Source organism: Peromyscus leucopus, chromosome 8b, assembly GCF_004664715.2.
Source record: "Peromyscus leucopus breed LL Stock chromosome 8b, UCI_PerLeu_2.1, whole genome shotgun sequence".
Classification (NCBI taxonomy): Eukaryota; Metazoa; Chordata; class Mammalia; order Rodentia; family Cricetidae; genus Peromyscus; species Peromyscus leucopus.
In genome coordinates this window covers 93942685-93961035 of record NC_051086.1, presented here as the reverse complement: position 1 = coordinate 93961035, position 18351 = coordinate 93942685, and the positions used below count along the sequence as shown (strand labels likewise).

The 18351-nt window shown below is 46.4% G+C and overlaps 1 protein-coding gene and 1 non-coding gene across 7 annotated transcripts in view; both read right to left on the bottom strand.

Moving 5' to 3' along the window:
* Positions 1-18351, bottom strand: part of Ikzf3 (IKAROS family zinc finger 3) — a 99746-nt gene that overhangs the window by 11325 nt on the left and 70070 nt on the right. For 2 of the 6 annotated variants that reach the window (XM_037200707.1, XM_028889593.2), the window contains 2 exons: positions 16906-17022; positions 7270-7389 (listed from right to left, as the gene is read on the bottom strand). In XM_037200707.1, the coding sequence (XP_037056602.1) occupies positions 7270-7389; positions 16906-17022 (237 nt within the window). Of the gene's footprint in view, positions 1-7269; positions 7390-7493; positions 7747-16905; positions 17023-18351 lie in introns of those variants that run through there. The other 4 variants (XM_037200708.1, XM_037200706.1, XM_037200709.1 and 1 more) reach the window with 3 other exon arrangements.
* On the bottom strand, positions 4014-4204 carry LOC114707018. Its single transcript, XR_003736590.1, has one exon. It is a non-coding gene; the product is annotated as a U2 spliceosomal RNA (small nuclear RNA).

Below are 18351 nucleotides of genomic sequence, written 5' to 3'. Positions count from 1 at the left end.
ACTTTATCAGCCCTTCAAGGTTGATAGCTTTTAGGGTGGACTGTCATCTCTGATAGATGAGGAACTGAGAGCCCAAACAAGTGGCTTCCCTTTTCCAAGGCTGTCCATGGTGAATGGAGAACCAGGGCCAATCCAAGAGGCATGTCTCAGCACACGCTAGAGGCTTTCTTGCCCATGGTGGCTCAGGCCCCCACAGGTGGTGACTTCAGATACTCTGCTGGGCTAGTTCCCCTAGCCATGGCGGAGGGCAGTTAGTGGCAACAACCGTGGCATTGTGTCCTTTCTTCCCGCAGTCACCGGCATCCACATTTGAGAAGCATCTACAAGGCAGAGTTGTGATGTCTGTACCGTGCATGCTTCACAGAGCGCCTGACACACACAAGCACTCATAAAGTGATGGGCTGATGTTGTTACTGACGCCCTGAGAAATACAGACATCACTGCAACCCCACAGACAAGATGCAGCGTTGGTATTACTTCACGACGAGGCAGCATCCTCCACACTGACTTCATGGGGGAACCAAGCTTGTCGTAGGAAAGAGAGTGGGAGAGGAAACCGTGAGACACTTCAGAGATGTGCGACATACAGCATGGGCACCCATGCAGCTATTCTTCCAGGGTCCTTGGAATCGGGGGGGGGGGGGGGGGGGAGTCACAGCAAGAGGCAGAATACTGCACAGGTTTGAAGCGCAGAGTGGGAACAGGCCCAGGGAGGACTGGGGACAGGGATGTGGGCAGGAGGGCATCCGGACCCAGAACCTGGAAAGGGCCCAAAGAAGCGTGAAGAAGGCGCAGCTCACAGAGGCTGAGGTGAGGCTGAGTGCGCTGCACTGTTAGAGCAGGAGAGGCAAGTGCCTTGGATCTCACTCTACTGGGAGCAACTTAAAGGGGTTTTATCATCTTATGAGGAAGGTAAAAATGATTTGACCTCCAAAAAAACAATGCAGACCTGGTATTACAGTCAGTGCTGGGTAATGGAAATACATGGATTCAAGACAGGGTTTCTCTGTGTAGTTTTGGAGCCTGTCCTGCATCTCTCTCTGTAGACCAGGTTGGCCTTGAACTCACAGAGATTCGCCTGTCTCTGCCTCCTGAGAGGGGGGACTAAAGGTGTGCACCACCACTGCCTGTTGCATGAATCTTAAAGAGTTTTATTAATAAAATCAAACCTGAGGCCTGTTATTGGGGTGAACACTGGAAGATCATTGAGAACCAGAACAAGCCACAGCTACCTCACTTCACTGGATCCTCAGCTGGTCTTGTTTCCTCAGACTGGAGGCCTCTGAGTCCTCATCCAGAATGATCTCAGCTGAACTGCTGCTAGAAGCCTGAAAGCTTAAGCAGGCCAAATGCTTCTAGTTCCTGGTCCTCACGCCTTATATACCTTTCTGCTTTCTACCACCACTCCTTGGGATTAAAGGCGTGTGTCACCAGGACTGGCTGTTTCCAATGTGGCCTTGAACTCACAGAGATCCAGAGGGATTTTTACCTCTGGAATGCTAGGATTAAAGGTGTGAGTGCCACCATTTTCTACCCTTTGTATCTAGTGGCTGTTCTGTTCTCTGACCCCAGATAAATTTATTAGGGTACACAATATTTTGGGGAACACAACACTACCACAACTGCCCAGCACAAATACATAGATTTTGAATCTTGAAGTTTCTCAGGTCACTTAAGTATGTTTGTTTGTTTCTTTTCTTTTCTTTTTTTTTCTTTTTTTTTTCTGAGATGGGATTCTCTGTAACAGTCCTGGATGTTGTCCTGGAACTCGCTTTGTAGACCAGGCTAGTCTCGAACTCATAGAGATTCATCTGCCTCTGACTTCCAAGTGCTGGGATTAAAGGTGTGCGCCACCACCGTCTGACTTTAAGTGTGTTTCTTGCTGCTTCCTATTATATCCTACAAGTATTTTTACTCACTTTACTGTAAGCACAGAAGGAAGGAAGGGAGGAAGAAAGGAAGGGAGGGAGGGAGGGAGGGAGGAAGGAAGGAAGGAAGGAAGGAAGGAAGGAAGGAAGGAAGGAAGGAAGGAAGGAAGGAAGGGCAGATAAGCAAGGACAGTGGGGTGTCTCGTGTTTGTGGTGTTTCTGATCTCAACCTGAGGGAAACTGGAATGACTAACATTCCCTTCAGGAGACAGTCAGACGGCAGCAGGAACGGGGAGAGAATAAACACCCTGAGGTGACAGGGAGGAAGCCCGAGCTGGAGACCACACTGTGCTGTGGCAGAGGTCTTTGCCGTCTGCGACATGCTGCCCATGTGTATGCTGCTTGGATGTCATCTGTCCTCAAGGAATTACAGGCCAAGACAGCTCTTTTCCCAAGGAGACATACCCTGGACATACAACAACCGTCTTCAGGGCTTCCCTGCCGCCAGCTCTCAGGGACCAGACTTGTGGCTACCCAAAGCTCCCTCAGCTCAGGCGCCATGAGCTGCTCTGCCATGAGCTGCTCTGGTGACTTCCTGGGGAAGGAGGGCCACCCCAGACTGCAGCAGCAAGCCGAGCAGGGTTCGGTCCTGCTCTGTCTAGCTGTGTCTTCCAGTGCCTTGGTTTTCTCTCCTTCCTGAGTCAAAGGGCTTCTCTATAGGCTCCCAACATCCTTAACATTGTGTCAACACCGTAATGCGTATGGAACCAGGGCCACCGAGACTTTGGGAAGCCTTGGCAGGAAAGACACCTGCTACTCTTTACCGGGTGTTAAAACTGCTTCCTGCTGCTCTGTTAACCAAAGTAGGTGACTTTTCCTTCCCTCACTTCACAGAGAAAGCTGATGGTGCTTGCAGAAGTGTCAAAACCTCACTCACATGTTTACCACCAGTGACAAAAAGTCTTTTTTTTTTTCTTCATGTTCTTTTCAACAGGGGAACTTTCATTAAAAAAGTAACATATGCATTTTTTTTTTTTCAAAAGGAGATGTGGTGAGTCCCATTCCCAAGGAAAATGAAAACCGGGAAAAAGTAAAACTCAGAAACAAGTTACATTTTTCCTCCTTCTATTTTGGGCCAACTGTTTGAGGCTAGCCTGACCCAGAGGATGGCCGAACATTATTTACGACAGGACAAGATTCAGGTTAGGATGCTAGAAGCAAGCCCGTCTTGTCGTTTGGAAAGAAATCATCTTGATGTAGATGAGCCATGCTGCCCCTGTCAAGGGTCGGGGTCAGCTAACCTGAGGGTTCTGTTTGACCTTTGCCCTTACAGTTCAAGAGGCCAGGGCAGCAAGGGCTGGTGTGAGAGCTGTGTGTTCACTCTTAGCAAGGATTAGAGGGAGTGACTCATTCGTCACAGCCCACTCAGTGCCATTTCCCTGGCGGCAGGAGCCTTTTAGAAAATGGCGCCTTGGAGAAGAGAGGGAGGAGAGAGAAGAGAGGAGGGGACGCTAGCCTGGGCTTATGATGCTGCATCCCATATGACACCATGCCACAGGGGTGCCCTGTTTTCCTTCCCTTGACACCACTGCTGTCTAGTACAAAGGTTGACTCAGCTAAATGATCCAAGGAGTTTCCCTTTTAAATGACTTTTCTTTCTGTGTGTGTGTGTGTGTGTGTGTGTGTGTGTGTGTGTGTGTGTGTGTACCTATATGCAAGTGAGGCCTGATGTCCACCTTGGATGTCTTCCTTAGTCATTTTCCCTCTTACTGTTTGAGACAGAGTCTCTCTGTGAACCTAGAGCTTCCAGTTTGGCTCCAGAGGCTGGTCAACTAGCCCTGCCTGTCTCCTGATGGTATTACAAAAGCTTTTATGTGGGTTCTGGGAAGGGGGCGGGGGTGAACGATGAATGGGTCCTCAAGCTTGTCCAGCCCCGCCTCCCTCTCTGAGACAGGGTCTCACTATTAAACTCTACTTGGCCCAGAACTCTTTGTGCAGAACAGGTTGGCCTGGAACTCACAGAGATCTGTCTGACTCCAGGGGGTCCTAAGAAAGGTTTAGGATAGGAATTGATGCTAGAAGATTAAGAGCGTGCCCCAGAACAAGAGTGCTGGGTGTCTGATAAGAAAGTTCTCTCTTTATTTTCTTCCCTGCACCGTTCCTGGAGGTACAGCAATACCCAATCAATGGGTGGAATGCGCAGAGCAAGCTCCTATTCCAACTCCTAGTTCCAAAAATCCATTTAATATATTGTCCTCGGATAGAGGACGTATCAGATATTAAACTGATAAGAACAGATACTACACTTGATCTTAGCCAAAAGGCCGAGAAGCATCATTTCTTTGCTTTCTGAGACAGAATCTCATGTAGGCTGTCCTTGACATTGAGAGAATGTCCTTGACCTCCAAAAGTTGCAGACACAAGCGATGCCCCACCCCAGGTTACTATTTGAATGATGAAGGAATAGACACAAGATCAATGAGCAGGCTGTACAGGCTGTCCTAAGTAAGCGTATGGATGTGAGAAAATGTGACTATTTTCTTTAGAGTCAGAGCTTTAATAATTTTTTTTTTCCTCAAGAAAAATAAAATGTAAAAAAGAACTCAGCCCAACCAGCACAAACCTTTAAGGACTGAGTCACTCACTATTAGAACATTTATTTCACATCATTGAGGCCCCTGGGAGCCATCCTCCAAACAAACAAACAGCCCATCTCAAAACTCGACACTGGTGTACAGCACAGATACTCTGTCTTTAGAGCCTTGAGAAGAGGTTTACACAGTCAGGCTGTGCTAAACACACGCTGGTTCTGCCTGACATTTCTAATTCGTCTCCCATAGATGGGAGGGGCCTTCTGGTCAGTTCATCATCTATTCAGTTTTCTCATTCATGAATGAGTTACAGAGGCCCAGAGAGCATTCTGTGATTCGTCTAAACAGCTGAGAAACACAAGTAAGTGTTCTCCTGATTGTGCTATGTTACCGTACACCAAAAAGAAAAAGAAAAAGGAAAAAAGAAAGCCCTCACTTATCCTGGGCCCTGAAGCTGCTGTTCAGCTAAAATCAAGAGCAGCTCTGGCCAGCTGATACCCCTGGTGAGCCCACTGGGCTCTACAGTTAGTTCCAAGCTTAGGGTCCCACAGACAGTCCCAGATGAACTCCAGGGGACGTTAAACTAACCAAACTAATGAATATGGGAAAGGGGTCTGTAAGGGGGGAGGGAGGAGGGGGAGGATAAGATTGAGCAGGGGAGAGTAACCAGATACATACATGAATAAAAAATTGTCAAAGGACAAGCTTTACTAACAAACAGAAAGAGCTGACTCTGCTAAGTTCCCCATCCTAGTGCCCAGAAGATGCGATGGTTCAGAGAAGGGAGAACCTAGACCTCCCAAAGTCCACATCTTGCAGAGGGTCTGGAGGTGGTCTGAAAATCTATAGTCAAAAACCACCGCATGGTTCTCCGAGGCAACAGCAGAGCCAAGTGGATTTGGACACAGGAAACATGAAAACAGACAAACAAAAACCTACCACAGTAAGGAGGGCTTTGCCTCAGCCATAGGTTTAAGCCAACCGTGAGGACTAGGTACCCTCTCTCAAATTTTAGTTCTCTTCAATCCCAAGTGCACTGACTAAAACTGGACTGACTGAAACTAAGACTCCTCATTGCTTGGATTTCCTTGCCCCTCTTATCCCATGCTCCTCCCACACCAACTTCAGCCATTTCCAGAGTCAAAACAGCCCCCCAGTTAAGATTCACGTGGAGAGACTGATGACCCTTGCTTTCTTTTGTATTTACTGGAGTCTTTGCACACAAGTAAGGTCCAAAGACACACAGGGAATGCTTCGGCGTCCTGATTGATTCGCTCGGCTCAATCTGTCTGTGGAAGTCACCACATGCCCCCTTGACAAGTCTCCACAAGGGGAGGTAAAATGATTAGGAGGGGGAAATTTTCCTAACCAGAAACACAGCAACTTCAATCTGACATGATACATTGGTGGGATAATTGACTGACTGACAGATTTTTCTTTTTCAAGATAGGGTGTCTCATATAGCCCAGGCTGGCCCAAACTCATCATGTGCTGAGCATAGCCTCAAACTCCCAATCCTCTGGCCTCTACCTGCCAAGTTCTGGGGATGTAGGAATAACGCACCATACCCTTGGATTACAACTCATTCATCTGTTACCACGTCCTTGTCTTTTGGAGACAGAGTCTCTATAGCCCCAGCTAGCCTGGAACTCACTCTGTAGACCAGAATGGTCTCAAACTCCCAGAGATCCACCTGCCTCTGCCTTGTGAGTACTAGGATTAAAGATATATGCTACATTCATTCTTGAAGTGACTAAAAGCATTCCAAAGATATCCAGCTAATAACAGTAAAATAAATAAGCAGAAATACCAATTTCAGCAATTTCAAGATCTATGAGTTCTTTCAATATATAATTCAATTGAATGTCCCTTATAAACTGTTACCTATATCAGAATAATCTTAGAGTTAAAAGCAGACAGGCACTCGGTATGTATCAAAGCTACTGGAAAGAATGAACACAAGAAGACTAAAGTCAGAATTCAGAAGCAGTAAGCAGCTTTACAAAAAGATATTGACAAATTTTAGAATATTATTGGTGCTGAGGAAGGTTTTTATTCACATGATAAAACTATTTTTGTTCAGAACCACCAACTTTCAATTTATAATAAAACTGACACATTCAACTAAGCTGCTTACAACTACAAGTCTATTTAAAATACTATGGTCACAAGTATGTAAACATCTGCGCGAATCATGAAATGGCCCCACCATTTTTAAGTCCCCAACACTTTAATGAACACAGTTGTCTCTTAGTCATCTCATTCTGCAGTGGCTTCTGACAATGTGACAACCAAAGACATAAAAACTAACTTCAGTAAGACAAGTGATCAAATCAAACTGAGTTATTTAAATCCACGTTTTTCTCCAACCACTTTCTGTAAAAGTGAGCTCTCAATCAAATTCAAGAAAATATGCCGATATGTTTTAGAACATAAAAAAAAAAATTAGAGCATGCTAACAGAACCAACTTGTAACATATCATTGCAAAATTTTACCAAGATGCTATCTTGAACATTTTACTGGTGTAAGTTGCATAAATCTATGCAACAAATGTCATTCAGAGCGAAGAGGAAGGAACAGCATCTTTAACACTAACTCCATTTAAGAAACAATATCAAACGCTCCCCTGTTAATATTTTTAGTTCTATATCCCAGAGCCATCAAAATGAACCGACCACAGAGAATAAGAACACAATGGAAACCTTGTTTTAGCAGGCTGCACTAGGAAAGGCATGTGCGGTAAACATCTACATGTTATCTCAGTCAAGTTATCTGTGAGCAGCAGCAAGAAAGGGCCGTGCATCCTTACCAATGAATTTCTGAGGCATTGAGCTTTTTCGTTTTGCCACATTGCTTGCTAATCTGTCCAGAACGAGCGCTCTTTCACTTCCCATCTCCGCTTTGATGTGTCTTGCCTCCACGCTCGCTGCTTTGGAAGAAGAGGGAGAAGAACACATTGGTAAATGGGGTGACTGGGAAAGGGAAATCAGCTGGGAGAAGCATCTGGGGGTTGACGCACAGGGCTGTTTCTACCTGTTGTTCCTGCTGGGTTTCCTGCCCTGGGTACCTGCTGTGGTCAGTGAGACCGATTCTGGGGCACATTCAGATCTTGCAATCTTGTGCTGAGATGGGAAAGCCCGACCCATCCCCAGCCAGTGCCTTCATTAGCAAGAGGAAGTGTTGAAGAAACAGCTTGGACGTGGTTGGTTGCAGAAAGATAGATAGATGGAGGCCTTCGGCCCCCAGCAGCCCTCTTTCTGATTCTGAGTAACTGCATGTGACACCTGCACCCTGATATAATTCTTCTTAACAACTTTGAAAAAAAAAAAAGGCACAGTGCCCCAGATTTACTGCTCTGTTTATGTTAATGGCACTTTTGAAAATAGATACACTCACCCAGATAGCAAGAAATCTACTCAGTGATTTGGGTATTGAAATACTGAGTCATTTTTTTCTTCACTACATTTCTCTCAGTTCCTAGCTTTCAAATTCCGTTTCTCTGGGTTCTGTGTGTGGCTTCATATGTCCTCCACATCTCAAAATCATTTCCATTAGAGTGTCCCTGAGCCACACTGTTGTTTTGAAGTTACAGAACAATTTGTACACTGCATTTCTATCATGTTTCTAATGAAAAAGTGAGACTAGGAACTGCCTGAGAATGGGGATTGGTTAGCAACCCACAGAAAGACATCTGAGTGTCATAGGCTGGAGTGCTCAGACCTGGCTGCAAATTAGTATTGCCTAATTGCCTAGTACACACATAAGAAATATCTTTAGGCAGGTTCCCTTCACTCTGCAGAGGGGCCAGGGCAGCAGTGCTTTCAAAGCTCGCTAGATGATGTTAGAAGTCAGCTACAACAGGACAGGTAGTTCATGTCTGTAATCTCAGTACTGGGGAGACTGAGGCAAGAAGACTGCCATGAGTTTGAGACTAGCCTGGGCTACACAGTGAGTTGCAGGCCATCCTAGGCTACCATTCGAATCTCTGGGAAGGGGGAGCATACATAATTTCAGTGCACTAGATGAATATAAAAACACTGCTAATACACTTAAATGGTAAAGCAGAACACATATAATTTACTTTGGTATAGCCAGCAGCACCCAGTGAGACATCATGCCTAAAGAGTGAAAACCCACTAACTGCTATAAATACAAGGCCTAAAACTTCATAATGCTGGAGTCAAGGATCAGTAAATTATTTCGGTAAAAGACCAAAGAGTAAATACTGTGTATGATTATTTGTAAGCATTATTATTTTTGGCAGGGTCTTTCTGTTCCATAGCCCCAAGGTTGGTCTCAAATGCATGGATCTCTTGCTTCAACCTCTCAAGCACTGGGAGTACACATTCGCACTCCTACGCTCATGTTGGTAGTAACTATTTTTAAATTCGTGGGATCACAGTCCCTTTCTGTATTAGTGTCTTCTGTTCTACATCTCTTTTTTTTTTTTTTTTTTTTTTTGGTTTTTCGAGACAGGGTTTCTCTGTGTAGCTTTGCGCCTTTCCTGGAGCTCACTTGGTAGCCCAGGCTGGCCTCGAACTCACAGAGATCCGCCTGGCTCTGCCTCCCGAGTGCTGGGATTAAAGGCGTGCGCCACCAACGCCCGGCTCTACATCTCTTTTAAAATGTAAAAATTGGACCAGAGAGATGTCTCAGCCAGTGACATGCTTGTTATATAAACATGAGAACCCAAATTGGGATCCCTAGGACCCACCTAAAAAGCCCAAGCCTGTAATCCCAGCCCTGGGGAAGCAGGGACAGCAGGATCCAAGAGGCTTGCTGGCCAGGCAATCTAGCTGAATCAGCAAGCCCCAGGTTCAATGAGAGACTCTGTCTTAAGAAATGAGGTGGACAGTGATTGAGGAAGACATTCAAAGTCGACTTCTGGCCTTCAGGCACACTTGCACACACACACAAATGTGGACACATTCATATACCACACATACACACACAAACACAATAAATAAATAAATAATAAAAATCCTATATACAAACAGATTACTGCCGGGTGGTGGTGGCGGCGGTGGTGGCAGAGCAAGCCTTTAGTCCTAGCACTCAGGAAGCAGAGACAGGCAGATCTCTGTGAGTTCAAGGCTAGCCTGGTCTACAGAGTGAGTTCCAGGACAACCAAGACTACACAAAGAAACCCTGTCTCAGAAAACAAAACAAACAAACAGATTACTACCCGCACTTGGCCTGAGGTGTGTACACCCCTGCCCTAGCAAATATATTGTGATACTATGAACATGTCTCTGTTTTGTCTGAGAACTTCAGAGAGTCTAAACTGAAAATCCATACATTTCAAATGCCTCTAAGAAGAAGAAAATGAAATTAGTTTAAAGTAAATGAAAGCTACAGAATGATATATTCCCCGGTCCGGTGCCCACACAGGTTTGGGAACTGTCTGCACTTGTCCTGTAGTGGAAGAGTCTGAGGTATTTGTCATGTGAAGAGATTCCAACATACAGGGCCACCGCACATTCCATGGTCTGTCAGACACACGTCCAGAGAAAAAGACGCTGGCTACCTTTGCAAGAAATGAAATGGCCCCGAAAGATCTCCAGGGCAAGACAGTCAGGCTGGGCCAGAGTCAATGCCAGATTAGAAAATGATCATTCCAAGTATTAATTGTTTTCCACCTTATTACCATCATCAAAAGAACTCTGTTTCAGGTGTTAAACAATGTAAAGCTTTGTGTGGTTTTTAAAATCAGTCATAAAGGAAATCTGTCTCCAGAAGTGAAAAAACAAGTACCGTGACAGCGCCAACATTGCTTGACTGGTCAAAAATAATTCCCGTCTCTAAAGAAACACATCCTCACCTCTGGTCCAGCTGTCGACAGCGGTGTATGTAAATGAAAACACTATGTTTAGGACCAGGGGCCTAGGCAGCTTTCAGACTCGGTAACGTCCTTGGACTCGGGCACTTGGTGACAGTCCCCTGCTACTGAGTGAAGTGGGTCGAATTCTGCTCAGTCCAGAGACGGAGTAAAATGGCCAAACAGGAAATGATCACACACATTATTTCCTAGCACACAAACCACCGCCAGATGCGGCACTGCCCAAAGCCTCTTGAGCAGAGAGATGAAAGACAGCCTGGGATTGGAAGTCAGTTTCCAACACAAGGGATGGCTGTTGTTTGTTTGTTTGTTTGGTTTTTGTTCTTCCTTTTTCTTAGAAGTAGGGTAAAGGTAGCCATGTGTGTCCTCTAGGGGTGTCTGAGAAGGTTAGGGCCACCACTCCTGTATCTGTTGTTGAAATGATTTAGGTTGAAATGAGGATAAAAAGAACACTTGGGGAATTTTTACTTCTGGCCCCACTTTACCACTGTGTTTTGTCCCTTTTAGTCCCTCCCCCATGGCCAAATCATGAGCTAGGACCTGCCCTAAGCATGCCACCTCTGTTCCTCACTTATCTCTTAGGAGTGCCTGCTCATGTTTTACCAAACTTGCCATCACAGCGACAGTTTCGTGGGCACACGCAATCGACATCCTCCGTGTTTGGGAGGATGCTGAGGCATGGACACATTGACCTAAATAACTGTAATTAGGGCATGTCACCAAATGGCAGCCTTCTGAGATAACATCACCTTTTTCATTCCTGGTTACCCACCAGGCTGGTCTCGTCATTTCCAGATAACTCTCACCATGTCAATCAGCGACCAAATGGCTGACATTTAAGAAAGTAACACGCTGGAGTGTTCATGGGTGGAAAGATAGTCTGAGGCCCAAGGGAAGGCTCTCCTATTCCCACGGCTCTGCTAAGAGGGAAATGCCTCCCGCAAGAGCTCAAGAGGCCCCTTGTCCACTGCTCCCTTCCCAGATCTGTGATTCAGAACACTGACTCTCGGACCCCGACTCTCCCAACCACAGGGACACACCCCGGGAACTGAGTTCTCCTTCACAGACTTAACTGCTCTCCAGCTGGAGAGGGCGGACAAAGGCTAATCAGCAGCAAAACAGGGTACACTCTTATTTTCTTGCCTAGACTTCGTGTCTTTTTGCCTCTGAACTGTCAGCCAGCTAATGTACAAACTCACTGGATGGGCAGCAAGTCAGCTGTCAGGATTAGCTGAGCTCTGTTCAGAGAGTTCGCTGAAAAGACGGAGGAGGAGGAGGAGGACCTTCTGACTTTTGGTCCTCCCTCCGCATTGAGGGCTCAACTGTCTATTCACACAGTCTAGACTTGTTATCTTGCTAATGGAGTCTCAGAAAAGTAAGTGGAGGAAAACAAGTTGGGCAAGATGGCAGGGGAAGATGATAATGGGTTAGATGATGCAATAGGAAATCCGTTCCTAGGTGGTGTTTGGCAGTTTAATATTGCCAGGGCAGGGGGGGGGGGATCCGGGATGGTGGACATTGACACATTTGGCACCTGAGCGGGCACAGGGGCAGGGCTGCAATTCTGGATCACTTTCCCCTGACATCATTTGTCTACCTTATAGTAGGTGAGTGTCAATTTTCATTAGCAACAGCTGTTCTCTAGTATTGGAAAAATAATAAAGCATCATTGAAAACCACAATCACAAGAATAATCTATTGCTTTTAATCCCTGCACACGCCTTAACTACGAACTGCTTCCACGATGCAGGTTTTTATCTCAGAGTAATTGTAGCTTTGACTACGTGATCGTGTTTTGCTTTTGTTTTTGCAAAATCCTTCATTAGGGCTTGAAGTGTTAAATGGGGCTTCGAGCAGCCATGGCATCCGGTCTCCTCTATGGTGTGGTCAGCAGCTAATGAAGGCAGGAACAGAGTGGAGTCATTGTGCAACAAGATTGTCTAACAAGAGATCGCTATCAAAGACAAGGCAGGTTCAAACAAAACAGTTATGTGAAACTGGTGCCCCGTGGAGCGAATAAGATGAGAGACTGTTAGGAATACAGACGGGGTGGGTTTTTTGTTTGTTTGGTTTTTAACTTTCAGAAGAAAAAATGTGTTACACTGGTTAAAAAAAAATACAATTTCATCCTGAAACCCTTGTGCTTGCATTGTGAAGCAATGAGGAAAAAAAGACAAAAGATTTAACTCCTAGACTCACAGATAAACACAATCAATTATTCGCTTAGGGTTTTTTCTTTTGGACAGAGTCTCTCTATGTAGCCCTGGAACTGTCTATGTAGAGTCTATATCGTAGATCCAGCTGGCTTTGAACTCACAGAGATCCTCCTGCCTCTGGGATTAAAAATGTGTGCCATCATATGCGGTTTTAGTCACTTACTTTATAAATGCTATTATCAGCGGTAGAGTGCTTGTCTAGAATGTGCAAGGTCCTGGGTTTTAGCTTCAGCAATGCAAACAAAAAGTCTTATTATTACTTGCCGGGTGGCGGCGGCGGCGGCGGCGGCGGCGGCGGCGGCGGCGGCGGCGGCGGCGCACGCCTTTAATCCCAGCACTCGGGAGGCAGAGCCAGGCGGATCTCTGTGAGTTCAAGGCCAGCCTGGGCTACGAAGTGAGCTCCAGGAAAGGTGCAAAGCTACACAGAGAAACCCTGTCTCGAAAAACAAAACAAAACAAAACAAAAAAAAAAGTCTTATTATTACTAGAACTTGTGATTATTCACAAAAAAATCTGGCTACAAGTAGAATTTGTGTGAAATGGGGCTGTGTTAACATCATAGAGATCAAGGAGATGAAGTCCACGGTCATCCGTTGTTCCTTCTGGCCATCCGTACTCCACTAGGCAGCAGGAATATTGAGATAATGTCACTCATGGCATCTGCTGTGGAGACTTGGGCTGAACTTGCGATAACTCGTGTGTCCCCATGATGAGACTCAATGCACTGTGCGTACTTCAGGGGGAGGGGTTTAGCTTCTCCTCATCTTTGCAAACAGGTCATGGCACACACAGAACTGAACCAGCAGTGTCTGGATAAAAGGACCAGCGAGACAGAAGTCCTGCCGCTTCGCATTGGCATTCTTTCGGAGGCTGGTCTTTACTCTGGGGCCTTTTCATCGGTGGCCTTCCAGGGAGGCCTGCTTTCCAGGAGAGACAGCTCTGTCCCTGCTTGGCTCTCACACTGCGCCGCAACTGAACTTCCCTTTCTCTCTTTTGAGACAGGCCTTGCTATCCTACCCTCCACCTCAGAACCCTCCACCTCAGCCTCCTGTTGCCATACTCACCCGCACTTTGGTTTAAACATGTGTCTGCTGCAAGAGTGCTCCATGCACGGGAGCCCTGAAATAGCATTTTAGCAGTGACAGGAGGAATAAAGATTTAGGATGTACCACCCTGGGGCTGGGCATAAGTATAGCTGCTTGAGTGCCTAGTCTACCCAAAGAGTCCTGAGTTCTAGTCCCAGTTACCACAGCAAACTGGGCATGGTGGCACATGCTTGTAATCCCAGGACAGAGAGAAGTGGAGGCAGAAATTAGAAGTTCAAGTTACTGCATTGGTCAGGCTTGGAATAGAACACTGTGTCCATACTGGACTCCTAGTTCCAGGAAGGAACTAGAAATAGAAACAGAGACCACAGGAGGAATGATGCCCTATGGATGCACATCAGCTTGGTCGGCTGCTCGGTGCCTCCTGCTCCAGCACTCTGAACAGCCCAAATACTTCTTTTTTTTTTTCTTTTTAACAGAGCTGAGGACCGAACCCAGGGCCTTGTGCTTGCTAGGCAAGCCCTCTACCACTGAGCTAAATCCCCAACCCCCAAATACTTCTTTTGGTAACTTTTTAAACTTCAAATTCCTAAAATGGCATTGGGATGTGAAGTAAAAGTTACTTCAAAAATAATCTTTTCAATATTGTATATGGGATAGAACTTACCGATTCCCTCTCTCATTTCAAGGAGAATCAAGTCACACACACACACACACACACACACACACACACACACACACACACACACACGTATATGTATGTGTCTATTCAGTATATGTTGTTTTATTTCTTTTGCTGTCCAGATGATATATGAGTACTAAAACTATAGTTTGTTTTTTCCCAAAGTGGAAAATAAATCCCCTATTAGCTGATGAATAGAAAAGCACAATGTGATAATTCCATACAATGGACTATTATTCAGCTACAAAAAAAGAACGAAGCACTAATACATGTTTCAACATAGGTGAAACTAAAAACATTCCACTTTTAGAAGAAGTAAGACTTAGAAGGCTCCCGTGGTGTGACTGCACTTCTGTGAGATACCTGGTTCAGGGAAGTCTACGGAGACCAAAGCAGGGGACTTGTTGCCAGGCATGGGAGAGGGAGAAGGATTGCGAGTAGGCAAGGTCTCTCCTGGGAGTGGGGAAATGTCCTAAAATTAGATAATAATGACTGTACAGCTAGCTTTATTGATTGATTGATTGGTTTTTTTTTTTTCAAGACAGTGTTTCTCTGTAGCTTTGGAGCCTGTCCTGGTTCTTGCTCTGTAGACCAGGCTGGCCTCGAACTCACAGAGATCCGCCTGCCTCTGCCTCCCAAGTGCTGGGATTAAAGGCATGCGCCACCATCGCCTGGCTTGTACAGCTTTATTTATTTGTTAATTTATTCTTCATTTTTTTTCTTTTTTTTGGAGAAAGAGTCTCTCTACATAGTCCTGGCTGTCCTGGAACTCTCTCTGTAGACCAGGCTGCCCTTGATATCAGTGGTCCACCTGCCTCTGCCTCCCAATGCCGAGATTAAAGGATGTGCCACCACACCTTGCTGTTATAGAATATTGATCTTAAGTTGTACTTTAAAAATAAAAAATACTGAGCCGGGCGGTGGTGGCGCATGTCTTTAATCCCAGCACTTGGGAGACAGAGGCAGGCGGATCTCTGTGAGTTCGAGGCCAGCCTGGACTACCAAGTGAGTTCCAGGAAAAAGGCGCAAAGCTACACAGAGAAACCCTGTCTTGAAAAACCAAAAAATAAAAAAAATAAATAAATAAATAAATAAAAATAAAAATAAAAAATACTGCCAGACATAGGCATGTGTGCACATGCGTGTGCCTGCATGTACACACAAACCAAACCAAACAAGCAAACTAAAGCGCTAGTGATTTTTAAGTTAATCACTGAATTTTGACAAGTCTTGGTTTTCCCATCTCTAAATCGAGAAGGTAGGATTACATGTCTCTTTTATGGGCAAACACTAACTCACTACTAAGCATGCCACTTAAGAGGGCAAACACCAAGCTTCTGTTGTTTTTCTTGAGGTAGCAAGCGGCCCTCTTCAGAAACAAGGAGGAATGGGATTCCTTGATAAAACTCAAGGCGACATCAGGACGAAAGGCAGAAGCAAGCCAAGACCCACGGCTTCAGTTGGCCAGCTCCTAAACCAGGAAGCAGGCTTAATCTAAAGCCCAAGTTTCCTTCCACTCCACGGGGTGAACACTCAGGGTTTCCACTCTGCTTTTCACGACACTCACATTGCTCTGTCCCACCCTGTAGTCATTCTGCTTTAGGCCACTCAAAACAGTGCAGTTAGTTACTGCTGTCAATCACGAGGACTGCTTCCCATTCGAAATGAGCACTTGGTTCTCGTAACCGATCAACCAAGTCCCCACCCGAAGCTGAAGGATCAGGTTGAGGGTCACACGGGATGAAGGATGAATGCCAGAGATGCCGTACGAGAAAAGCGTCAGGCTAACTCAACTAAGGATGAGAAGGAAATAAAACCACGCTGGACACGGAGGAGGATACACATAGGGTCTCAGTCTGTGGCTAGGAGGTAGATAATTCAAATCCCTGGGGAAAACAGGAAACCCCTCAAAGCCAAGCACAAGCATCACAGTAAGTCACATGTGCAGACAAGGACATCAGCAGTGGGCCCCATGCAAAGGACATCCTTGCATGTTGTAACTGATTCTTCCCTAACCACTCCCCAGCCTGCACCACCACCCTCCACCCCGCCCCCCAACATTGCCATTCCATCACGGTTAGGAAACCCCGCGGGCTCTAACTCCCATCACGGCCAAGACACAGTTTCCTTTGGCTTGAATGCTTGCCACGGATTGCTAACTGGATTCCCCAAGACCTTTCTAGCCTTGTCCTCAAAGCAATCTATTCTCAGGAACCAAGTAGGGTAATGACTTCCAAACGAGCAGTTCAATGATGTCACCTGTCTGTACGCAAAGATTTTCAGTTTCACTCAAAGGTCTCTACGATGGCCTACAAGGCCTGATAAGGTCTAGTTCCCCCGATCCCCCTTCCCCTCTGACTTCACGTCCCATTGCTCATTCTGTCCCAGGCACACAGGCACAGGACTCTACTTACACAGAAGTCGAAGCATCAGGACCTTTTCATGCAGTGATTCCTCAGTGATCTGTGGGGCGTGGGGCTCGCTCCAACACTCAGCCCATCAGAACATTACCTGGTTGATGCCCTCCCCGGGTCGTCCTTAGCCTACACTCTCTGCTCTGTTTTTCTCCACTCTCTCTCCTTGCTTATCCATTCTGTCTATAGTCTCTACCACCTAGGTGGGCAAACTGACGAGTCGGGGGAACGAGCCCCATGGAGCTTACCGGCGTCCCCCAGGTCAGAATTCTGAAGAAACGTGCGGCATCGTTCCTTGTGTTCCTCCAGGGAACTCCTCTGCTTGTAGCTTCTGCCGCAGAACTCACACTTGTACGGCTTCTCCACTAGAAGGAAGACACAGAGCGCTCAGGGACCCCACACACCGAGACCCCGGCCGGCCGGCTCTCAGCAGACTGGTCTCTAGGAATGAGGCTGCTGGCCCAGCCAGCCCTCCAAGTCTATCACACCAGTGTATCGAAAAGGATGGATGGCCACCTGTCAAAAATGGAAGGGTCTGCAGTGGGCGACTGCTGTTTTACTTAGGGGTTGGCTCCGGGTTAAATCTTGTTTCCTTTCAATTAACAAAAAGCAGGTCCCAGGCCTGGAGAGGTGGCTCAGCAGTTAAGAGTACTGCCTGCTCTTGCAGAGGACTGAGCTGTGGGTCCCAGCACCCACATGGAGTGGTTCACACTGGCTGCAACTCCAGTCCCAGGGGACCTAGAGTTAAAAATAAAGGTTGAGGGAGAGACAGACAGGTGAGCAGGGTCCTTTATTCTTCAAGGAGGGTAGTGTGGGCAGAGTGAAATGGGGCCAGCACAGACAGGAGACTCTTTGTGGGTTTGAGGCCAGCCTGGTGTACAGAGCGAGACCCTAATTCAAAACAAATTATTATTTTTTTGTTGTTGAACAATGGTTCAACAGTTTAGATCACTTAACTACTGGGGCTGGAGAGGCTGCCCAATGGTTAGAGTACTTTTTGCTTTTGCAGAGGATCCGGTTTTGATTCCCAGCACCCACCATCCACACTAACTCCAGCTCCAGGGCATTTGATGCCCTCCTCTGACCTCCTTGGGTACGTGTATGCAGGGGAGGCACCCATCCACATGAATGAATGGGAAGGTGTTCTTTGATGTCCATCTAACTGCAAGTAAGAAACCAGGTAGCCTGTGGGCATTAGGATTGGGCTAGTGACTCATCCAACAACCACAAGTTTGGAGTGTGTGTGCGCCATTCTGAGTGTGTGTGCCATTCTGAGTGTGTGTGTGTGCCATTCTGAGTGTGTGTGTGCCATTCTGAGTGTGTGTGTGTGCCATTCTGAGTGTGTGTGTGTGCCATTCTGAGTGTGTGTGTGCCATTCTGAGTGTGTGTGTGCCATTCTGAGTGTGTGTGTGTGCCATTCTGAGTGTGTGTGTGCCATTCTGAGTGTGTGTGCCATTCTGAGTGTGTGTGCGCCATTCTGAGTGTGTGTGTGCTGTTCTGAGTGTGTGTGCCATTCTGAGTGTGTGTGTGCTGTTCTGAGTGTGTGTGCGCCATTCTGAGTGTGTGTGCCATTCTGAGTGTGTGTGCGCCATTCTGAGTGTGTGTGCGCCATTCTGAGTGTGTGTGCGCCATTCTGAGTGTGTGTGCGCCATTCTGAGTGTGTGTGCGCCATTCTGAGTATGTGTGCCATTCTG